The 18,746-nt window shown below is 44.3% G+C and overlaps 1 protein-coding gene across 12 annotated transcripts in view; it reads left to right on the top strand.

The window, feature by feature from the left end:
* CAMTA1 (calmodulin binding transcription activator 1) overlaps nt 1–18,746 on the top strand; it is an 891,439-nt gene that overhangs the window by 426,780 nt on the left and 445,913 nt on the right. For all 12 annotated transcript variants that reach the window (XM_082390202.1, XM_082390203.1, XM_082390198.1 and 9 more), the window contains one exon: nt 9,962–10,097. In XM_082390202.1, coding sequence (XP_082246328.1) covers nt 9,962–10,097 — 136 coding nt within the window. The remainder of the gene's footprint in view (nt 1–9,961; nt 10,098–18,746) is intronic.

The following is an 18,746-nucleotide window of genomic DNA, read 5'->3' as shown; positions in this document are numbered from 1 at the left end:
AAAGTTGTAGTTAGATCAAGAGGCCTGAATAATTTCAAGTTCCTTTTGTTTTCTGTTTTTTTTTTTGCTTACAGCAAAATATTCTTCCATCAGGGACACATACTATCTGGTTGTCTCTTTTTTGTGATGTCAGTCACTGTTGATAATCCATTAATTCATTAGAGGTTGCAAAATGGTGATATTTTAATTCTCTCACTTCATTTATTGTCTGGAATACTTTTATAGGGAAAGTCCTCTCTTCTGCTGTTTTCTACTTAAAGGAACAGTTTGTACAGGGAAGGTAGCATAAATGCCTGATTCTTTCTCCCTTCCTTCCTTCCTTCCTTCCTTTCCTTCCTTCTCTTACTTTTTTTAGTTTTCAAAATAATGTATTGCGTAGCTACCATCCTCCAACAATAATCAATTAATTTTTTGTGTTCTTTAAGATCATTTATGAACTTATGGGTTTAAACATATTTAATGTGTTTTAAGCCAGTGTTACTATTCTTATTGATGTTCAAATCGTCCCATCTTTGGTTAGTGGGAGCCTCTTCAAGTTGGTTCCTGGGTCCTTTTCACATGATTTTTAAGTCTTTGATACGGTTCACGTTATACTTAATGGTGAAACAATGTTTTCCCTCTAAGATGAAGAACAAGACAAGGGTATTTCCTCTTCCCACTTCTATTCAGCCTTGTACTGGAGGTTCTAACCAGTGCAATTAGACAAGGGAAAGAAATGAAAGGCATCTAGAATAGAAAGGAAGAAGTGAAACAACATTTATTCACAAGTGACTTGATTATATATGTAGAAGATCTGAAAGAATCTGCAAAAAAGTTATCAGAACTAATAAATAAGTTTAGGAAGGTCATAGGATACAAGATCAATATACAAAGATCAATTGTATTTCTATTTCAGTGGAAATGAACAATCCAAAAATGAAATTAGGAAAGCAATTCCATTCACAATAGCATCACAAAGAATAAAGTACTTAGATAAATTTAATGTACAAAGTGTAAAACCTGTACTACAAAGTCTTATTGAGAGAAATTAAAGATTTACATAAGTGGAGAGATATTCTATGTTTTGTGATTGGAAGCAATTGGAAGATTCGATATTGTTAAGATGGCAATTATTTCCAAACTGATTTCAAGATTCAATGCAACCCGTATCAAAATCCCAGTGGGCTTTTGTGTTGTTGTTATTGTCGTTGCAGAAATTGTCAAATGAATCTTTTTTTTTTTAAATTGAAGTATAGTTGTTGTATGATATTATATAAATTACAGGTGTACAATATAGTGATTCACAATTTTTAAAGGCTATACTCCATTTTTAATTATTGTAAAATATTTGCCGTATTCCCCGTGTTGTACACTATATCCTTGTAGCTTGTTTTATACCTAATAGTTGTACCTCTAACCCCTTACTCCTATATTGCCCCTCACCCCTTCCCTCTTCCCACTGGTAACCACTAAGTTGTTCTCTATATCTGTGAGTCTGCTTCTTTTTTGTTATATTCAATAGTTTGTTGTATTTTTTAGATTCCACATATAAGTGACATCATACAGTATTTGTCTTTCTCTGTCTGACTTATTTCACTTAGTATAATGCCATCCAAGTCCATGCATGTTGCTGCAAATGGCAAAATTTCATTCTTTCTTGTGGCTGGTATTCCATTGTATATAGATAGTAACATCTTCTTTATCTGTTCATCTGTGATGGACACTTAGGTTGCTTCCATATCTTGGGTATTGTAAATAATGCTGCTATGAACATTGGGGTGCATGTATCTTTCTGAATTAGTGTTTTTGTTTTTTTCAGATATAAACCCAGGAGTGGAATTGCTGGGTCATATGGTAGTTCTATTTTTAGTTTTTTGATAAATCTCCATACTGTTTTCCACAGTGGCTGCATCAATTTACATTCCCTCCAACAGTGTACAAGGGTTTCCTTTTCTCCACATCCTCTCCACCATTTGTATTTGTGTTCTTTTTGATGATGACCATTCTGACAAGTGTGAGGTGATATCTCATTGTGGTTTTGATTTGCATTTCCCTGATGATTAGTGACATCGAGCATCTTTTCATGTGCCTGTTGGCCATCTGCATTTATTCTTTGGAAAAATGTCTGTTCAGTTCTTCTGTCCATTTTTAAATTGGGTTTTTTGTTTTTTGATGTTGAGTTGTATGAGCTGTTTATAATGTTGGATATTAACCCCTTTATTGGTCATATAATTTGCAAATATTTTTTCTATAAGTCCTCCAACTTTGTTCTTATTTTTAAAAATTGTTTTAGCTATTCTAGGTCCTTTGTATTTCTGTATACATTTTGAGATTTTTTTTCATTTTGTCCATAAAAATAAAATCTTAAAATGTATACAGAAATACAAAGGACCTAGAATAGCTAAAACAATTTTGAAAATAAGAACAAAGTTGGAGGACTTATAGCCCCGACTTCAAAGCTTACTATAAAGCTGCAACAATCAAGACAGTATAGTATTGACATAAAAATAGAAAATAGAATAGAATATGAAGTCCAGAAATAAAGCCTTATGTTTATGGTCAATTTATGTTCAACAAAGGTACAAAAGCAATTCAGTAGGGAAGAGGATACCCTTTTTTTTTTTTAAACAAAAACAAAAACAAATGGCACTGGGACGATTTGATATCCATGTGCCAAAAATCAACTTAGGCCCTTACCTCACACCATACACAAAAATGAACTCGAATGCATCATAGACGTAAAGGTAAGAGCTAAAATTATGAAACTCTTAGAAGAAAATAGAAGGGAAGATTTTTGCAAACTTGGGTTAGGCAAAAAGTTCTTATATATGACAGTAAAAGCATGATTCATAAAAGAAAAAAATTGATAAATTGGACTCTACCAAAATTGAAACCCTTCGCTCCTTAAAAGAAGCAATTTAAAAAAAAAAAAAAAAAAAAAAGAAGAGTCTGGCTTCCCTGGTGGCACGGTGGTTGGGGGTCAGCCTGCCAATGCAGGGAACGCGGGTTCGAGCCCTGGTCTGGGAGGATCCCACATGCCGCGGAGTGACTGGGCCCGTGAGCCACAATTGCTGAGCCTGCGCATCTGGAGCCTGTGCTCCGCAGCGAGAGAGGCCGCGATAATGGGAGGCCCGCGCACCGCGATGAGGAGTGGCCCCCACTTGCCGCAACTAGAGAAAGCCCTCGCACAGAAACGAAGACCCAACACAGCCATAAATAAATAAATAAATAAAGTAAATAAACCCAAAGTTAAAAAAAAAAGTCATAGATTGGGAGAAAATACTTGCAAATCACATATCTGATGAAGGGCTTGTAACCAGATTTTATGTAAATAACTCTTACAACTCAAAAAGAAGAAGACAAACAACTAAATTAAAAATGGGCAAAAGATTCAAATAGACATTTTACCCAAGAAATTACATGAATTGCTAATAAGGACATGAAAAGATGCTCAACATCATTAGTCATTAGGGAAATGCAAATTAAAACCCTACCACACACCTACTAGGATGGCTATAATCCAAAAGACAGACAATGCCAACTACTGGGGAGGGTGTGGAGACTTGGGAATACTCGTATATTTCTAGCGGGAACGTAAAATCATGCAACCACTTTGGAAAATAGTCTGGCGGTTTTATTTTTATGTGATCAGATGTACCTATCTTTCACACATTGTTGCTAGATTTTTGATCATGTTTAGGAAAGTTTTCTCCACTTTCAGGTTAGAGAAATTCACCTGCATTTTCTTCTAGAGTAATGTATGATTTTATTTATTGCATTTAAATCTCTGGTCCACTTGGAATTTATGCTGCTTGTAAGATGTGAAGGATTGATTCAATTTTATCTTTTTTTCCACATGCCAACATCACTTATTAATATGTCAGTCTCCTCTCACTGACTTGAGATACCTCCTTCATTGTATACTAAATTTGTGTATGTAAGTGGGGATAGTTCTGGATTTTCTATTCTGTTCTGTTGGCTGTCTATTTATTTGTATGACAATTCCATACTTTTTAAAATATAGAGGCTTTACAGAATGTGTTAATAGCTGGTAGGGCTAGCCTCTAAACCTTGGTGCTCTTTATTGGAATTTTTCTGCCCGTTCTTGGTGTTTTTTTCCCCTCCCAATAAATTTTATAATAAATTTTTCTAGACACAGAAAAAATACTCCACTGGGATTCTTGTTGCCATTGTGTTACATTGATAAATTAACTTTGGGAAGATTGACATTTTTATGATCCTAACTTTTTCTAACCTTCTTCATTTATTGAAACCTACTTTTGTGTCTTTTAGATAATTTTAGTTTTTCTCCTTAGGTTTTGGGAATTTCTTATTATATTTATGCCTAGGTATTTCATTTTCTTTTTCTCTAGTAAATGGAGTCTTCTGTCATTCCTTCTGTTTTATTTGTGTGTGTGTGCACACGTGGGTGTGTGTATATGACACACACACATAAGCTATTATATAAGCATATATAGTTTATTGATTATGTGTCTTAATTTTATACCTGCTTGTTTACTTTTATAATTTGCAGCAGTTTTTCCATTGGTCCCATAATCTTTTTACCATATTGCACCAAGTGTTACTGGCTTTGCTAACTATTAGTTTCTTAGATTAAAAGGTTTCTTGCCTAGAAACCTCCCTGGTTAGAATGAACCTCCTGGTTGTTCACCTTTTTTTCCCTTGACATTCCTCTCCCTGCTGCAATGGAGGACTTGGATTGTTTTCCCGAGACCCTCTTACACTGTCAGCCTTAGTTCGGCTTCTCTCAGAAGGAGGTCCTGAGATGAGGATTTCAGTACAGGCAGTTTATTTGAGAGGTTGTCCCTGGAAACAACAGAGGGGGAGTATGAACATGAGAGAGGAAGGGGAGGCATACAAAGAAAGGGTATTTTTTTCCCAGCAAGTCACCACAGTGGGTGAGTGGAGCTTGTGCTCTGGGAGACCGTACAGAGTACCCAGAGTTATCCTAACCATGGGACGAGGAGGTCTGGATGGCTTCTGTGTTATCCCAACCCGGACAGGAAGTGAGGAAGCTGGGAAGCCACCCACCAAATCCCCGTCCATTGGGTGAGGGGTGCTTTCAGGGCATCAGGGTTCACCCAGCCAGTAGAGCAGAACTGGGATTCAAACCGGGACTGGCCCCACAGTCTATGCCTTGGAGGAAGCTCTGGAGAGTCATAGTGACTCCAAGTGAATCCTGCTCCGTCACTTTCTGGCTAGAAAGGCTTGATTTCCTCATCTTTATGTTGGGGATGGTAATGATACCTACCTCTTAGGGTTGCTGTGAGGATGAAAAAATGTAGGTTATAGACACAGACATAGATATAGAAATAGATGTAGATACAGATATAGATGTAGATGTAGATATAGATACAGATACAGACATACGTGTAGACATAGATGTGGGTGTAGATACAGATGTGGATAGAGACATAGATGTAGACATAGATGGAGATATAGATGAGATATAGAGACATAGATGTAGATATAGATAGAGATATAGATACAGATACAGACATAGGTGTAGACATAGATATTGGTGTAGGTATGGACATAGATATAAATGTAGATAGAGACACAGGTATAGACAGATATAGATGTACACATAGCTGGAGATGAAGATACAGATGTAGATGTAGACATAGATGTAGATGTAGATATAGACATAGATGTAGATGTAGACATAGATAAAGATGTTGACATAGATGTAGATGTAGACATAGACACAGGTGTAGACATAGATATAGACATTGGAGATACAGGTGTAGATATAGACATGGATACAGAAGTAGATGTAGACATAGATGTAGATGTAGATATAGACATAGATGTAGATAGAGACATAGAGATGTTGACATAAATGTAGATGTAGACACAGGTGTAGACATTGATATAGATGGGGATACAGATGTAGATATAGACTGGATACAGATGTAGTTGTAGATATAGATGTAGACGTAGGCGTAGATGTAGACATGTAGATATAGTTATAGATGTAGATGTAGACATAGAAGCAGACATAGACCACACGTGGCGCGCTCCCCCCAGCGCTGGCAGTAACTGGGAGCTGGTGACATTGTTGTGTGGCAGGACTTTCGTGCCTCCTCCTTGCAGTTGCCATCACCTTCTGTCCTCAACACCATTCCTGCTTGTTCGCTCTTCTCAGATGGGTGCTCCCTTTCGTGCTGTCATGAAACTCATCAAAGCTCTCCCCTGACGGACCCCCTCTCGCAGGGTCTAGCCCACCTCTCCTTCTCCCCAGGGCAGCGCTCTGGCCCCCTGCCTTCCTCGGATCCCTCCCACCAGCTCTGACTTGCTCATAACTGTGCTCTGGGAGGTGGCACAGCCTCACTTCCTTTGCATCGTGGGGCACGTGGGCCCCTCTGCATGCAGCCTGTCTGGCTTTCCCTTTGCCATTCTCAGGACCCGTGAACTGTGCGGGGAGGGACCTTCCCCCATCACGCAGAGCAGAGCAAGTTCTAATAAAATCCAAGTGGCGGATTAAACACAATTAGGTTGCTCATTATTGCAAGTTAAAATGATGATTCCATTTATTAAGGCCATTTAAGTTGGACACTCTGTTTCCCTGTGGGATTATGTCCTACTGAAAGTGTTAGATGACAGAGCCCCTCACGCCCCAGAATGCAAAGAGCAGGTCACCAGAGGAAGATGGGTTTCCTCGGGTGGGTGCCATTGTTATTGACTGTGGATGTGATGGTGTCTGGGGGCGTCCCCTCTCTCTGGGTGATACCGTCTGTGATCTGTGGACAGTTGGCCTGAAGGCACTGCTGAGGCTCGCTGACCATGTTTAGACAGGGCAAGAGGATGGAGCAAATCACACTTCCTGTCTTAGCTCACGAGAAGCTGGACTGGATTAATGTCCTGTCTTCTTTAGCAGATGAGTATTCTGGGACTGAGGGAGCCCCTGCAACACTCTCGTGGGTGTCTTCTTTCCTGTTTGGAGGAGGCGAGACAAGCAGAGCCTGTCTATTTGATCAGATGTCTTCCTTTGCTTATTCCTTGGACAGTGGCTTAAGCACTCTGAAGATTGGGTGCCTGTACCTAGAGCAGGGCTGAAGCGGAAAGGGGCCGGCACGGTGGGGCCCATATTCCAGCCCAACTGCCATTCAGAAATGAAAGAGAACTGTAGGGTTTTCAGTGCAGACTCGTAAGTGCGAGACAGATACCGTCAGGTGACAGGTTGTGACAGCACATGGAGCTGCTTCCCGATTGTTTTAGTTGGCGCAGACTTGGGGAGGAAACCAACACTGACACAAACCAACTGCACGGTGATTGGCAAACAATGAAGTGTTGGGAGTCGCTGCTGAAAGTCGATAATTTCCAATGGAATTGCTGTTTAGTCATCACATGGCCGCTGAATGACACAGCCCGGCTGGGTGGGAACTACAATTAGCTGCTGTCACCCTGGAGTGATATTTTCTTTTCCCCTACAGACAGTGGAATAGTAAGACATCAATAGCCAACGTTCTGTGCCCAACTGTGAAGTGGCCCATAGTTCAAAGGAAAAGAAAAGAAAGGGATGGAGGCTCTTGCCCCAGCCCCGGGGAAGACTGGCTGCTTGCTTTCTCACCTCTGCTGCAGCAGAGATACAGGAGCCGACTTGCATCAGAAGGAACCTATCTATGAAACAGAAACAGAATCACGGACATAGAGAACAGACTGGTGGTTGCCAAGGGGGTGGGGGGTTGGGGGAGGGATGGAGTGGGAGTTTGGGGTTAGCAGATGTAAGCTGTTATATATAGAATGGATAAACAACAAGGTCCTACTGTACAGCACAGAGAACTCTATTCAATATCCTATGATAAACCATAATGGAAAAGAATATTTAAAAAGAAGAATGTATATATATGTATAATTGAATCACTTTGCTGTACAGCAGAAATTAATACAACCTTGTAAATCAACTATACTTCAATAAAAATTATATTGATTAAAAAAAGAAAAAGAAGAAACCACTTCCTTTGCCTTGTTTGTGTCAGGAGCTCTCTCACCCCAGCTAGGAAGGAGCTGGAAGGCCTGTGTGGTCCCTTGGGTGCACAGATCACTTCCCTTTCCTTTTTCTGTGTTGAGCCTTCAGGTGGAGAGTGACACAGAGCTGGCTAGGGCTGGTGCGCCATGTCTTGTAGCTTTCGGTGGCATCTTCCTTAAAGGATGGACCTGCCCCCAGCTGCTGGAGCTTTATTCTGGAAGGTTTACCATCGCACTTGCCCTCAGCTGCCAGGGGAGTTTGGTTCTTTGTCTCCTTGGTGTCTCCAAACCAAAATTTGTCACCGCTACAGCTTTACGGATGAGCGTAAGCGTCCTCTGCTCTTTGTGGTTGACGCTTGGGGTCTTCTACGGAAACTCAAGATTCTCTTTGTTCTTTTTTTTTTTTAACATCTTTATTGGAGTATAATTGCTTTACAATGGTGTGTTAGTTTCAGCTTTATAACAAAGTGAATCAGTTATACATATACATATGTTCCCATATCCCCTCCCTCTTGCATCTCCCTTCCTCCCACCCTCCCTATCCCACCCCTCTAGGTGGTCACAAAGCACTGAGCTGATCTCCCTGTGCTATGCGGCTGCTTCCCACTAGCTATCTATTTTACGTTTGGTAGTGTATATATGTCCATGCCACTCTCTCACTTTGTCACAGCTTACCCTTCCCCCTCCCCGTATCCTCAAGTCCATTCTCTAGTAGGTCTGTGTCTTTATTCCCGTCTTGCCCCTAGGTTCTTCATGACCTTTTTTTTTTTTTTTCCCTTAGATTCCATATATATGTGTTAGCATACGGTATTTGTTTTTCTCTTTCTGACTTACTTCACTCTGTATGATGGACTCTAGGTCCACCCACCTCACTACAAATAATTCAATTTCGTTTCTTTTTATGGCTGAGTAATATTCCATTGTATATATGTGTCACATCTTCTTTATCCATTCATCTGTCGATGGACACTTAGGTTGCTTCCATGTCCTGGCTATTGTAAATAGAGCTGCAATGAACATTGTGGTACATGACTCTTTTTGAATTATGGTTTTCTCAGGGTATATGCCCAGTAGTGGGATTGCTGGGTCGTATGGTAGTTCTATTTTTAGTTTTTTAAGGAACCTCCATACTGTTCTCCATAGTGGCTGTATCAATTTACATTCCCACCAACAGTGCAAGAGTGGCCATCATCAAAAAATCTGGAAACAATAAATGCTGGAGAGGGTGTGGACAAAAGGGAACACTCTTTGTTCTTTTTAAACGGCACGGAGAACGGCCATCCCACTCTTAGCATTTAGCAAGTGGGTAACTATTCTTCTAAGATATGGTGGTCGTGGACCAAATAGACAAATTTCCCTGGCAGTGCTGAGCCCTTTCACAACTGAAGCCCAAATGGGAAAGAATCAGGTACTTAGCTTGCTTGGGAAGAAGGGCTGTAGGGCTCTTCCACATCCAGCAGGAATCTAAATGCAGGCAATGAATCAGGAGCGTCTGGCCTCGGCGACTAGGTTTTCCATTGGTCTGTTCTTAACATAGTCATCTAGTGTCTGCGTTAAACTTATTTATTTACTAATGTTGGGTGATGGATTAAAAGATGTGCAGAAAATCTTTCTAGAAGAGATAAGATATTGCAGGCTGCCGTAACACTCCCGGCTCTTTTTGCTTTCTTTCTGTTTTTCCTACTTTTCAGGGCAGAGCTCAGGCTCCCACACCATATATCCTGATTAGATAGTGGTTATTACTAAGGGGATGTTTTTTAAGCCTATCATTGACACATTTAATTCATTAGGTACCAAATCCACAAGAAAATTTTGCCTGGCCATAAAACATGGTTAATCCAGGGAGCTGCAATAAAAGGTGAAAAATTATGTTCCAGCAAATGTGGAATATTGCTCTTCTGTAGAGACTTTTACTGGTGTACGATATCTTTCTTCATAAATTTTTCTTCTGCTCGGTTCTCTTGGTAACTTAACCATTTGTTGTTTCCAGACCGCAGAATGGCTCAATGATCCTCTACAACAGGAAGAAAGTGAAATACAGGAAAGATGGGTATTGCTGGAAAAAGAGGAAAGATGGGAAAACGACCAGAGAGGACCACATGAAACTGAAGGTCCAGGGAGTAGAGGTAAAGCGCAGACAAGGCTTTCTTTTTCTACAAATGTCATTTCCGGGCTGCAATAGGATGGAATTGCTTTCGAGTCATTTGATGCCAGGCACTTCTTGTCAACAGTATTTTGTTTGTCAAGACCCTGTTTGTTGTTTTTCTTTTTTCCTAACTTTTTACCCTATAGTCGCCATTTAAGTTTTCCCTGAAACCAGATGTAACTAAGACGCTCCTGTTTCTTGAGAGTCATTGGTGTACAGATTGGGATCAGCAAGATTCTTGCAGAATCACAAGGAGCCTCTGGTGCCTTGAGAGTTTGGGAGGAAAGAGGGAGCTGTGTAAGGCATCTCCCTCTTGAGGCGGCCAGGGACATCTCTGTTGAGCGGATCCCATGGGGATCGTGATCCCCAACCAGAGCCTGGCTTCCCTCTCTCTACTGACAAACCCTTCCGTTTCCCTCTGGGTGTTGCAACCTCAGGGAGCTCACAGGTATTAAGGATAACAAGGTGTGTCGCAGGGCTGGGACAGAGGTGGGCGCAGTAGCAAGCATCTTGGGATGTTGTGCAAACTTCAGTTTGCGGGAGGACAGGGTGCAGTCTGGTTTCCGTGGTATCGTGCTGACCCCACGTGCTCTCACTCTGGAGGAGCCATGGAGACGTCCCCCGGTTCCTCTTTTCCATTGTTTGAGGGCCTGAGCCATGTGTCACAGCGGGAGAGAGAGGATGTGAATCGTGATGCATTCTTGGCCAGCGAGTTAGTGAGCACCCACTTTTCTGCTTTCCTTGCTGACCCTTGTAAAGGATCTTCCCCGGGAGTATGGCAGCTGCTGTCTTGGGCCAGGAGCTGGGAAGCTGGCTGTGAGCCACCTGGGAATTCACAGTGGTCGGAGAGGGGGCTCCCAGAGTCCGCTGGTGTGTTGGGTCCTCCAGTGTGTCGGGATTGATCTCCAGCACCCACTCGAGTTCAACAGCTCACCCTCCACGCTGACGTCCTTTGTGACGCACTTTATCATTATGACTTCTTCTATATTAATCGTGTGCTTTTACGGCTGTTAAAAATAGCATCCAATGGCTTTTATTATAGTGCTCCACAGAGAGAGATAACTTGTGTTTTATGCTTTTGCGTTTTTTTGTTAAACACCTAATAACAATGCTTTATGATGATGAACAAAGAAAAAGGCGGGATAGGAGAAATCCATCCCAGTTCCCTGTGTTCTCCTGGGCTCAGTGGTTGCACAGCGTGATAGAAGCAACTGCACGAAACATGCAAATGCAGATTACGGGATCGTGCTGCTCCAGGCCCAACTCCAGCACTGAGACCGGTGATTGTGCAAACAGATTAGCCATTGTTACCGAAACCGAGGGAGGTGGGGCTTTGCTTGTCTCCTCCTAGACGGAGGGATAGATAGAAAGTGAGAAGTGGGGGAGGGGCAAGCGAGGGGCCACTCGTGCTGCAGGAATTCACACCCAGACCTCGGCCATCAGCCCCCGTGCCTGTGGGCCTCTGGTATATTTCATCTCCGTACTGTGTAAATCAGGAACTTCTGGTTGTAAGTAACAGCAGGGTGGGATTCTTCCTCAGCAGCAGCCAAAGCCCAGGGGGGGAAAAAAAAAGCCACAGTGTTCCTTTTCTTCCCTCCTGTTATAAATTAGAATCGTCACTGGATGGAATCAGAATGATTTATGGTTATTCTTAGGCCATATTTATGTTCGGAGTTACTCGTGGCTTCCTCACTTGCAGTCTAACATGTAGACATGTGTGTGTGGGCGGCCTGGACCCTCAGACCACCGAGGAAGGGGATGGACAAGACAGTGCAGGTTTCCATGACTTTCTGGGCGTGAGCGACAGCGGGGCAGTAGGAACGGGAGGCGGGCTTGGAGGAGCTTTAGCAGCAACACAAGGGGTGTGTTTTCACGTTCTTGGAGAGTGAGGCCCCAGGTGGGTGTGAGGTGTGGTGGCCGCTCCCATTGGGCTTGGGGAGCTGTCCCATTGAGTCGATCAGCAGACGTTGACTGTGGTGCCTACTCTGTGCAGGGCCCTGTGGTGTCTACTGAGAAAATAGGAGCCGTGTTCTCTGCCCCAGGGACTCGCATTGAAATCGAGGAGGTAGCCATGTCCATACCTACAAGTCATGAACAGTACTGAGGAGTACAGAAGGCTGAGCGTTTAAGAGAAGTGTCCTGGGAGTTCAGAGTGGGCTGGGATGATCAGAGAAGCTTCCTGGGTGAGACGGGCCATAAGTTAAGCTCTTAAAGTTGGGAAGGATTGTGTGTGTAACGTAGTGTTTCCTAGCTTACCTTTCTCACATAGCCTTTGGTTCTGAGATCCCCTGTTCCCTTGGAACTGCTCTGTAGTATTCAAGTGTATAAGCACTTGAATCACTCCTTGGTCGGTGGACGTTTCGATTCTTTCCAGTTTTCCAATGTTACGATACTTCAGTCAACGTTCTCATCCACGTCTGCTTGTGCACGTGTGCAACCCAGACCTGGCATCGCTGGGTGTAGGGTCTGAGTATTTTCAGTTTAACTGGATGCTGTCAAATGGCTCCCAAGTGGCTGTGCTAACTACCTGCCCAGCAGCGCTGAGAATGACCATTTCTTCTGCACCCTCTCGCACGCTGATGGGTGAAAGATGATACCCCGTTGAATTTGAACTTGGGTTTTTCTTAGTTATTCATGGGGATGAGGTCATTCTCGTGTTCATGGATGTCCTTTGCTGTGGATTGTCTGCCATGGGCATGATTTTTAAACAGCCCCAAAGGAAGAGTTATCTGGCAAGAGCAGCCCCACATCTCACCGATGTTACTCCTGCATTTGCTCTGATCTGGACCAGTGGCTGGGAAGCCCAGTTGTCATGCAGGGGACAGTAGGCAGGTGGTCCTTCCTACCTGGGAAATTGCAGTGCGTATATACATGGGTTTTGCATCTCACAGGAGGAGGGGGGCTTCCCAGTTTGGACTCTGCTTCCTTCTTCAGTGGATTCAGTCAGGTGGTTCCCATTGACTTAGTACATATATCATGCCAGGTACGGTGCCAGCCAGCTACCCCTACCGCTGAGTGAGGCAGACAGTCCTGCCCAGGGTCTTGGAGTTGTGATTTTCTACCACTCCAGCTGGTTTCCTCAGTTCAAGGGCATGATAGGTATTTGGATCTACCATTTAACATATCACTTGCTGTACGCCTTCCCTCAGACCAGGAAAGCTTCCAGCCCTGTTCGTGGAACTGCTCAGAGGTCTGGCTTCTTTTGTTCTCAGAGGCTGAGGCCCTTGGTACACATGGCAACTCAGAGGCACATTGATTTTCTCATCCAGGCCCAGGATGGGGGCAGCTGCTTTTGAAGCTGACGAGCTCTTAGGTCCGTGATTAGTTGTCTTGTCTATAAGCCAAGGAGAAGCCAGCTCAATAAGGTTTCCTGGGATGACAGGAGTTGGCAGGGAGGAAAAAGAAGCTGGCTGTGATGTCAACATTTCATGACATGAAATCTCAGCAGGCCTGAAGCGGGTCCTGCTCTCCAGGTAGATTGATGCCTGCTTACCTGGGGCCTGGGGTGTGCGGGGAGAGGACCTCTGGTGGGGGGGGGAGTGCATTTCCTGAATGCAGAGAGGCACACCTGGTGCCCCTGTGTCTCCAGGCTCGCCACGCCATGGGTGGGATGAGCTGGCTGAAGTCAGCCCAAGGAAATGTTGTTCTTCGGGCCAAGCTGGAAGAGTACTTTTCAAGTTCATGGTGCTTTTCGCTGGCCCCGGAAGCTTGCGGGGCTGTCTTCTGCCCTGTCCTCGCCCCTCTCTTCTGAAAGCACCGGGTGTCTCAGAATCCAGGCTGTCGACTTCCCAGCACTTTCACTGCTGGGTTCCCATAACAGGAGCCACCCCTGGCCACAGCCTTACGAGTGTCCTGTACTCCAAGTACACCATCTCACTCGACCCTTCTCAAAACATCCACACCAGGTACATATTACTACACCTGTTTCATAGATGAAGAGATGGCACCTCGCAAGGGCTTCTCTTGCCCCACATCCCACCACGAATCAATGCAGAGCTGGGACGTGAGCCAAGATCTGCCCGGCTTTATGGTGTGAACACTTGCCCTGGGCATTCTGGCGGGGTTTTGGGTCAAGTCCAGCACACACCCTTCGTTCATCAGCCAGCTGTTGAATGCTTTCTACCCACCAGCACTGGGAGAGGTACCGAGGATGCATTGATGTCAACAAGAGGTCTCCCCTTCCCATGGGGACAAAAAAAATCAAGCACGCAACTTTAACGCGGGGTCATGAGGGCTGGGATGGAAGAATTACAAGGCTCTGGACCAAACACATAGCAGGGGCGCCTAAGGCAGACTTGATCTTAAGAAATGACATAAACACAGGGAACCAGGTGCTGGTGAGGGCTGGACAGTGAGGGGGTAGGGATGGAAACGAGCGATGGGCAGAGACAGAGGCTGCTGAAAAATAACTAACATGATTTACAGCAACAGGGGCCCAGAACTGTGACGTGTTAGCATCTCTCTCAGCCCTTTGCAGACCAGATACTCCCCAGCCTGGGGACGAGGCTCTCTGCTCTGATCACAAGGCATGCCTTGCCGTGACGTCCTGCCTTTGGAACAAACGCGTGGACATTGCACAGAAGCTGTTGTCTTGACTGTGGGTAGCATGGACAAAGGCATCCTTCCCCACTGAGCCCGTTCCGAGGCGGACAGGTACCCCCTGGCCTGGACCATCTGCCCAGCAGAAATGCCAGCCATTGCCTCTGACCAGAATTTTCAGCAGTGAAGAGAGAGTTTGGTTTTGCTGACCTGTTTGTGCTGCCTGAAAGAATGAAAAGCTGCTTTGACTTCTCAACTAAGTGCCTGAAAGCTCAAAGCCCCGTCTTGAATGTGGAAGTGGCAGACAAGGTTATGTTTTTGGACATGGCCTCATTAGAAGTGATATTCTTTATTTGGACACTTAGGCCACGTATTAAGAAGGAAAAAAAAGGCACCTCTTTTAAAAGTAGGAATGATATTGTAGTTACCGCATTAGGAATTAACAGGGCATGAAATAACTGTCTGCCTCGTGGCGATGTCAGATCATTTCAGCTCTGCTTGCAGCCGTAAGATAAATAGGTATCTTGCTTGCAGCTGATGGGAAATATTTAAAATAGCCAGCCACAAACATGCATGGTGCCCAAATTGGGTTTGGGAAACAACAATGAATAGATAAGGGGTAAGTAAGTGGGCTGATGAAACAGCTGAGTGGCAGAAGCTCACAAAGGGTCAAGTGAGTCTGCGTGTTGCCACTCTGTGCTTTTAAACAGAATACAGATTTTTTGCTTTCCGTAAACGATCGTGTGGCTTTGGTCTGTGGATGTCTTATTTCACCCCGTTCTTCTTCAGACTTGCCATGCGCCCACTGGTCTACACTGTATAATGTGTTCCTTGCTCAGAACCTCCTTTCCCCACGTCTACATCGAGACTGTGTTAGCCTTGTAAATTCTGAACCTTCTAGGGCATCTTCCCTGATCTTCTACAGTCAGAAGAAATTATCCCCTGTCTTTCATTGCCATAGCACTCTGTCCGTACCTCTCTTGAAGAGGTGTTCTCTTTGACTCTATATGAGCTCTGTCCAGTTCAACAAACATAAATTAAGTATCTAGTATTTTCTAGATACTAGAACACCTCTATCTTGGTATCTAGATACTAGGTGATCTGTTAAGCACAGGATCTAGAGAGGCAAGTAAGACAGAGCATCCTTTTTTTTAATACTGTCTTTTAAAAAATTTTTATTTATCTATCTATTTATTTTTTGGCCACACCGTGAGGCATGCAGGATCTTAGTTCCCCAGCCAGGGATCGAACCTGTGCCCCCTGTATTGGGAGCACAGGGTCTTAACCACTGGACCGCCAGGGAAGTCTCAGTATAGAGCATCCTACTTGGGAAACTTACAGAAACATGAAACTGGTCATTGCAATATGATGCGGTGATTGTTGCCATGGAGAAATGGTGTTAGAACGAACTTGTTTCCCTCTCTGAGGACAGGGTCTGATCAGTCACCCACGGGAGCTCGTTCTGAGCAGTGGGATATGCTGAAGGACCACCTGCCTTCACAGGTACCCCTCTTCTCAGCCTCATCCCAACCCTGCCATTCAGTCATGGCAGCTTTTTTATCCCTACTGGTCCCATGTCTGAGACTTGAACCCAGGTTCAAGTCCAGTCCCGGCCACCCCTCCCGTCGGGTACCGAGAGCTGTGGTCCAGGTGTCTGGTCTCATGACTCCAGTGCAGGGATCCGGTCTGTTTAGCAGCAGCTCAGAGGGTCTCCCAGGGACTCTCTTCTGACTTTTTAATCATCGGAATTTTTGTGCCGCGTTCTGCTGGCACGCGAACACGTTAAAACTTAATTTCCTGTTACCTGGGTGTGTTTCGGTGGTATCAATTCAGGGACTCAAATCCATAGTCTTTCCTTAATTTCTAATTACTCAGCATCCCTGGTGACATGTCCCTACACAATTCATATGATTAAAATTTTAACTAATAAATAACATAAGCTACCGACGTCTTAAAGTGGCAAGAGCACCCTGTCTGTTCACAGTCTGCTGGCTCACAGAGGCCTGGCCAGGGTGCTGGTTTTGCTTCTCCTTCTTCAGGCTTCCTCCTCCCTGACCACAGCCAGCTAATGACAGCAACGGCAAGGATGGTGTGCACCACTTAGTGAGCACCTATTGAATACCTGGTCCTGTACCCATCTCTCTATAAGCATCACCTCATTCAGTGACTTGGCAACATCCCTTTTGGGTAGGTACTGCTCTTATCTTCATTTTTGCAGCAGTAATTCATTTCCAGGAGGTTAAGAAATGTATCCAGGGATACCTAGCTGGTTAGTGTCAGAGCCAAGATACCGTCCCAGGTCTGCTGCTTCCAAATTCCCAGTTTCCTCATCACTATTCCTCATTGGCTTCCAAAACACCTGGATCCCCAGAAGATGTGTTCTTGGTCCACAGGGTGCTGGGAACGAAGGGTTTAAGATACAATACTGAGCACCCAAGCCTGGGTCAAAGTCAAGACTGGGGATCAGGAAAGCCTTTAGGAGAAGGGATGGGCCCCCTTCTGGCCACTAGGCTGTCCTTCCTCATAACTCGAACCAGTCAAAGAGGAAAGAGCCCCTACCTCACTGGGCCTCCAGCCCAGGAACCTGGCTCCCTCAGGCCACCAGGGACTGCGGAAGGCCAGGATGCCCCTTGCCATCCACTTCCGGGGTTGGGAGTTCGTCCTCCAACACTCTGAATACCCTGCCTGACCTGCCTTAGCTCTGATTTCAAGTCCTTTAGGAGCCTCTTATATTCCCATGTCAACCTCCGCTTAGGGATAACAAGTTATGTTCATTTGCTCCCACAATGAACTGCCCATTTCCATTTGTCCTGAAGCTACAGCTTTCAGGCTTCCAGGATATTCTCACTCTGGTGATAAGGGCTCACTCTTCCTGTGTAGGGTTGCCAGATTTAGTGTGTATGCACACACACACACACACACACGCACACACACACACACACACACACAACACACACCCATACACATACATGAGAGACAGATGCCCAGTTACATTTTAACTTGAGTTAAACAAAACAAAAAAAAGATTTTTTAGTGCAAGTATGTTCCATGCAATTTTGGGGATATACTTATACTAAAATTTTATCTGTTGCTTCTCTGAAGCTCACATTTAGTCCTGTATTTTATCTGGCCACCCTCCCACCATCACAGCAGTTTCCTGGGAGTCTTTGCAGACAGAGATTTGGCTGCATGGGTTTTGGTCTCATTGAAGACTTGCGGAACTGAGTTGGTTTCTCTCCAGACACATTATTGATGCAGGAACCATAAAAACAAGGACAGATACTGGCCCCGGCTTAGGAAAGAAAGCCTTCGTGGCAGTTAGCTAGTGAAGCCATGTGTTGCCAGGCCTGGGCCCCTCCTGCCGTCTCTGGGAGGTGAGTCGTGGGTACCTCCTCTCTCACTAGGTCTGCCGAAGCCCAGGTTCCGTGCCCTTATAGGTTGCTGCCTCGAGGAATGCAGGCCTCCTGCCAGTGGTGTTTGGAAAGCAGCTTGTTAGTGAAAGAGGTGCCAGGAAGACTTTGAAGGAAACACGTTTGTAATTTCTGCCTTCCTTATATCTCTGGTAGATTACAACATGTAAAATACTGTGCAGTTTTCCTTTTAAGCTTGATTGCAGCCTTCTTGAGCTAGAAACTCCCCGTGACGGTGGAGCCGCAGAATGCCAACTTGGTATGCTGAGCTTGTATTAAATTATTATCATAGCAGTCACTTAATATCATTGCAGATTAGCCCACGAGGACATGAATGGAAATTTTAGCATATTCAATTACAACGGAAACCCTTGAACACCACTGTCAAAATTCACCCAGGACTTTCCTCTGTTTGGGCCGCCACATACAGCAGGCACAAAGATAGACATTACCCAGGCCACACAACCTTGATTTTGTAAGCATAATTTGTGGCCTCGTCTGGAAGGTGGGGATGCCTTTTAAGAACATGATATATCTCTTACCCCGCCTTAGTAAATGACCAGATTTGGTTGTTTGAGTTGGGTAAAGGGTATCTCTGGCCTTCGCTTGACTGAATAGTAAATTATTGATCTTCTGCACATCTTTCAATTCCCTAACATTGCTGGGGAAATTTACTTCTG

This window comes from Balaenoptera borealis, assembly GCF_965194805.1.
Source record: "Balaenoptera borealis genome assembly, chromosome: 1".
NCBI lineage: Eukaryota > Metazoa > Chordata > Mammalia > Artiodactyla > Balaenopteridae > Balaenoptera > Balaenoptera borealis.
Note: the sequence above shows the minus strand (reverse complement) of the source record. Positions and strands in the feature narration are given on the sequence as shown.